Here is a 4,267-nt window from a genome sequence, read left to right on the forward strand (position 1 = left end):
TGAGGAGGAGAAATTTTGATGGAAATTGAAGTATTTAACAATATTTAAAACCCAAACGCAATTGTATCCGATTATATAAATGAGATAACGGGAAACGTTTTGCTTTACTATAACGAAATAAACAGCGTATGAAGCACTTATAAAAATTAAAATGACAAAATATTTGTTTTGGGACAACAAATTTATTATAAAGAAATTAAATTAAATTAAATTATTGATTATAAAGAAGAAATATATTTAAATTACCGACTTTATATATGTCGCTAATAAGTTAAAATAAATAATGCGGACGCCTTTTAAATAAAATCAATCAAATGATCTACAAGTTCTACAGATGAATGACAACAATTATAAAACTTTAATCTTTTAATAACGAATAATTTAGCAGCAAAAACGGATTCTAAAAAATTATAATAATAATTACAACAAAAAAGAACAACAACAAAAAACTATCTCAGGTTGCCACGCAACCTAAAGTGAAATATTAAAACTCATAAATCTAAAGAAAATTAAAGGTGGCGCTACTGTCAAATATACATACGTTAATGACTTAAAATCTTAAACATACTCCCACCTTGCAAAGTGATATTATAAATAGCACTTTGGAACAAGCATTTAGCATTTCTTTAAAATACAAACTAACTCATGTATATTGGTCTCCTTTATATGAAACTAATTTAAAAAAATATTCAGTCATTATATAAATAACAAAAAGTTCATAAATCTAAACGTTGTGGAATTTTTATGATTCTTCCCAATCTGCCTTTGATAAGAGAATTCACTTCCAAATTATCAGGCACATCAACGGACTTGGGAATATTATCAACTTCCCAGTTAATTTTCTTTGAAGACTTTTCCAGAAAATCCATATCGTTCTTTGCTGATAGCTCTAAAGGATAAAGTCTTTGGAAAGGTCGGATCCTTTCTCCTTGAGAGGTTCTTAATCTGGCTACTCTAGGAATACTGTCCTTTCCAGGATAAAGCTCCAAGACAATTCCAAGAGGCCAATCTATGCGTCGAGCATTATCTTGTCCTATTAAAACAATATCACCGATGTTTATTACATCATTCCTTCTTATTCCCTTGTGCACTAGCTGAGCAAGATATTCATTTCTAAATCTTTGTTTGAGATCTTCACGTAATTTTTGCAAAAATTTTACGCGTTTCAACATAGAGATTCGATTCACAAGATCTAGATCGGGAGTTTCGTTGCTGTTGCTACCCTCCCCGTATATAAATGTTGCCGGAGTTAAAGGTACTAATTCAGATGGATTATCGTGAATGTAGGTCAATGGTCTGCTATTTATAACCGATTCACAGTCACATAAAATTGTAGTTAGTTCTTCATAATCCACGACAGATTTACCTAACACACTACGCAGAAGAGTCTTAAGCATTCCAACTATCCGCTCCCCCCATCCACCCCACCATGCTGCTGTGGGTGGAATAAATTTCCAAATTATTTTCTGAGCGGTTGAGTACACAGCAATCTTGTCCCAATCTAAATTCTTTAAATAATTGTTTGCTCCTACAAAGTTCTTTCCATTATCCGAGTAAATGACCGATATTCTACCTCTTCTTGCGATAAATCGTCTGAATGCTTGAATGAAAGCATCTGTAGTGAGAGACCGTACTAATTCAAAGTGAACTGCTCGGTACACAGCACAGGTAAACAAAACGATCCAAGCTTTTTCATTCGATTTTAGATACAGAGGACCGGCATAGTCCACACCAGACACTTGGAAAACTTTTGTCTGAGTAACTCTTTCTCTTGGAAGGGGCGCAAAAGGAACTTCTACTGGTTTAGCTTGATGACGCTTACAAGTCACACACTTGGAAATAACTTTATTTACTAACTTTTTAGCTTTAAGAATCCAGTATCGCTCTCTGAGTCTTGAGAGTAAGATGGAACGACCTGCATGCATCGCTTTTATATGCTCTTCACGGATTAATTCTAACACAACACTGTTAGCAGGTAAAAGGATTGGACATCTGAAATTCTCATTCTCATCACTATGTACAAGTTTGGTCTTTACTCTCAGAATATCACTTTTATCTCGAAAAGCTTGTATTTTGGCGAGAAATTTATCATCTTGGAAATGCGTTGTTTGCATTGACTTAAAAATCACACTTTCTGCCTTTGTTAACTCCTCACAGATTAAATTTCCCTTCAACTTATCCTGATGTGAAACGTTGTGGACAAAACGTAGGATCCAAGCTACTACTCTTACATTTCTGCTATATGTTGAAAAGTAATTACACCATATTTCCGTTACTTCAATATTTACCATGGAAATAACTACTTGTTTTCTTTTTTCCAAATATACTTCCTCTTCATTAACGGAAATTTCGTCAGCTGCTGCAGGCCATTGCGTGTGGGAAAGATATAGCCAGCTAGGGCCCTCCCACCACTTCGAATTGCCAAGTTGTTGAGCAGAGCAACCTCTACTTGGTAAGTGTGCGGGATTCATAGATCCGGGCAAATGCCTCCATGCTTTTACTGGAGTCAATTTCCTAATTTCTTGAACTCGATTTTCTACAAATACACCCCATGTGTCTTCTCTTTTAAGCCAAGCTAATACAGTTGTTGAGTCTGTCCAGAAATGAACTTTGTCCGTCTGAAACTGTTTTACTATTTCAATAGTAAAACAGTTTCAGACGGACAAAGCTGCAATTGTGGCACCAAGAAGTTCAAGTCGAGCAATCGTTGTTTCCTTTTTCCCGCTAGGTGCGATTCTTGCTTTACTCTGTATCAGGTGAACTTGAACATTGCTTTCATCTTCTATTTTCAGGAAAACTACAGTGGAATACGCAAATTTACTGGCATCACAAAAGAAATGTAATGAAATGCGTTCGTAACCTTTGTCACAATGTAACCACCTTGAGATTTCTATGTGCTTCAGATATTCAAGCTGACTTAGCCACTTTGCAAAATCTTCTCGTGTTTTTGTGTCAACTTCATCGTCCCAACCAATTTTAGCTTTCCACAAATTTTGTAACCATAATTTTGGTCGTAGCGACACAACACCTCCTAGAAAAGAGTAGGCCTCTGCACGGGTTACCATAAATATCCTTTAGTAGTCCAAACGTAATGACATAGATCGTATTTTCAACCACTGCGCAGCTTAATACCCCGAACGTAATGACATCTTTCTTATTTTTCATCAACTGCGCAGTTAACTTCGTCACATCGGACTACTAAATTGATCCGTGCTGAGGCCTTCATACTTCTAGGAGGTGTTGAGCGACACCGGGCTAGTTATCCCCATAGGATCAAAAACTCTGTGTGAGGCAGCTAAAATGCTTCTTTTGGTGATTTTTTCATGTTTTGTGTCTCTCATATCAGGAATATTAATTAACAGAGTATCACTTTGTCTATTCCACTTCATTCCCAGAATATTGGTCTCACTAGAATTAGGTTCTGATGGGTTAGTAGACTCCCACCCTCGTAAATCGAATTGTCTTTCAGCCATAATATTAGTAGCAACTTCTATAAATTGCTTCAGCTCTGATTCAGTTTTCACGCTTGTGAGGCAATTATCTACATAAAAACTGCTTATTAGTTCCTGTATAATCTCTTTAGGGTATTTTTCATTCCCTCCCATTGCTTCCTCTAGTTTATTATTCAAATAGTATTGAATAGTGGCTCCTAGCAAAAACGGACGACAAGAAACACCAAACACAACTCTTCGATGACGAAAATGTTTCAGCTGTCCATCTTCTCCATACCATAAGAATCGCAAGAAATTTCTATCATTTTCATAAAGACTTATTTGCAAAAAAGCCGTACGTATATCATCTGTTACACCAAATTGATATCTTCGAAATTTATTTATCATTGAGGGAATTACTTCTATCAAATTTAACCCCTTTTCTACACAATCATTTAAACTAGGAACTCCTTTTCTCTTAGAAGAAGCATTGAACACGAGCCTGATTTTAGTTGTGCTGCTCTCCTTTATCACAGGTCGATGAGGTAAGTAGTTACAAGGTATTCCCATGTCTTCTTTTGGAACCTCTTCAATTATTTCCTCCTTCTCCCAGTCCTTGAACACTTCTTCATAGGCATCATACAATTTGTCGGTTTTCAACTTGCGTGTCGTCATTTGCAGTCTCTTTAACGCCAAATCATAATTATCTGGCAAAGGCAAATGCCCATCAAGCCATGGTAGACTAACTATAAAACGGCCATCTCCTTCAACTTTCACTGTATTTAAGAAATGTTCCATTGAGGCTTTTTGCAGTTCCTCTCTAGATTTTTGCTCTG

General features: G+C 36.0%; 2 protein-coding genes across 2 annotated transcripts; both read right to left on the bottom strand.

Annotated features, from left to right (window-relative positions):
- Positions 1-716: 716 nt before the first annotated feature.
- On the bottom strand, positions 717-3,065 carry LOC122270997 (uncharacterized). The gene is made up of 2 exons (XM_071186113.1): positions 2,661-3,065; positions 717-2,618 (listed from the first exon to the last, which is right to left on the bottom strand). Exons 1-2 carry the CDS (start codon positions 3,063-3,065, stop codon positions 717-719), a joined length of 2,307 nt encoding a protein of 768 aa, XP_071042214.1.
- Positions 3,066-3,230: 165 nt separating this feature from the next.
- On the bottom strand, positions 3,231-4,229 carry LOC122272550 (uncharacterized). Its single transcript, XM_043056369.1, has one exon. It carries the CDS (start codon positions 4,227-4,229, stop codon positions 3,231-3,233), a length of 999 nt encoding a protein of 332 aa, XP_042912303.1.
- Positions 4,230-4,267: the final 38 nt, after the last annotated feature.

Source organism: Parasteatoda tepidariorum, chromosome 1, assembly GCF_043381705.1.
Source record: "Parasteatoda tepidariorum isolate YZ-2023 chromosome 1, CAS_Ptep_4.0, whole genome shotgun sequence".
NCBI lineage: Eukaryota > Metazoa > Arthropoda > Arachnida > Araneae > Theridiidae > Parasteatoda > Parasteatoda tepidariorum.

Excerpts from the sequence above, each read along its gene's own strand:
- LOC122272550 (XM_043056369.1), bottom strand. The coding sequence starts at position 4,229 with ATGGAACATTTCTTAAATACAGTGAAAGTTGAAGGAGATGGCCGTTTT.
- LOC122270997 (XM_071186113.1), bottom strand. The coding sequence starts at position 3,065 with ATGGTAACCCGTGCAGAGGCCTACTCTTTTCTAGGAGGTGTTGTGTCG. Across the intron at positions 2,619-2,660 it reads CCACAATTGCAGCTTTGTCC|ACGGACAAAGTTCATTTCTG; the intron begins GTCTGAAACTGT and ends AAACAGTTTCAG.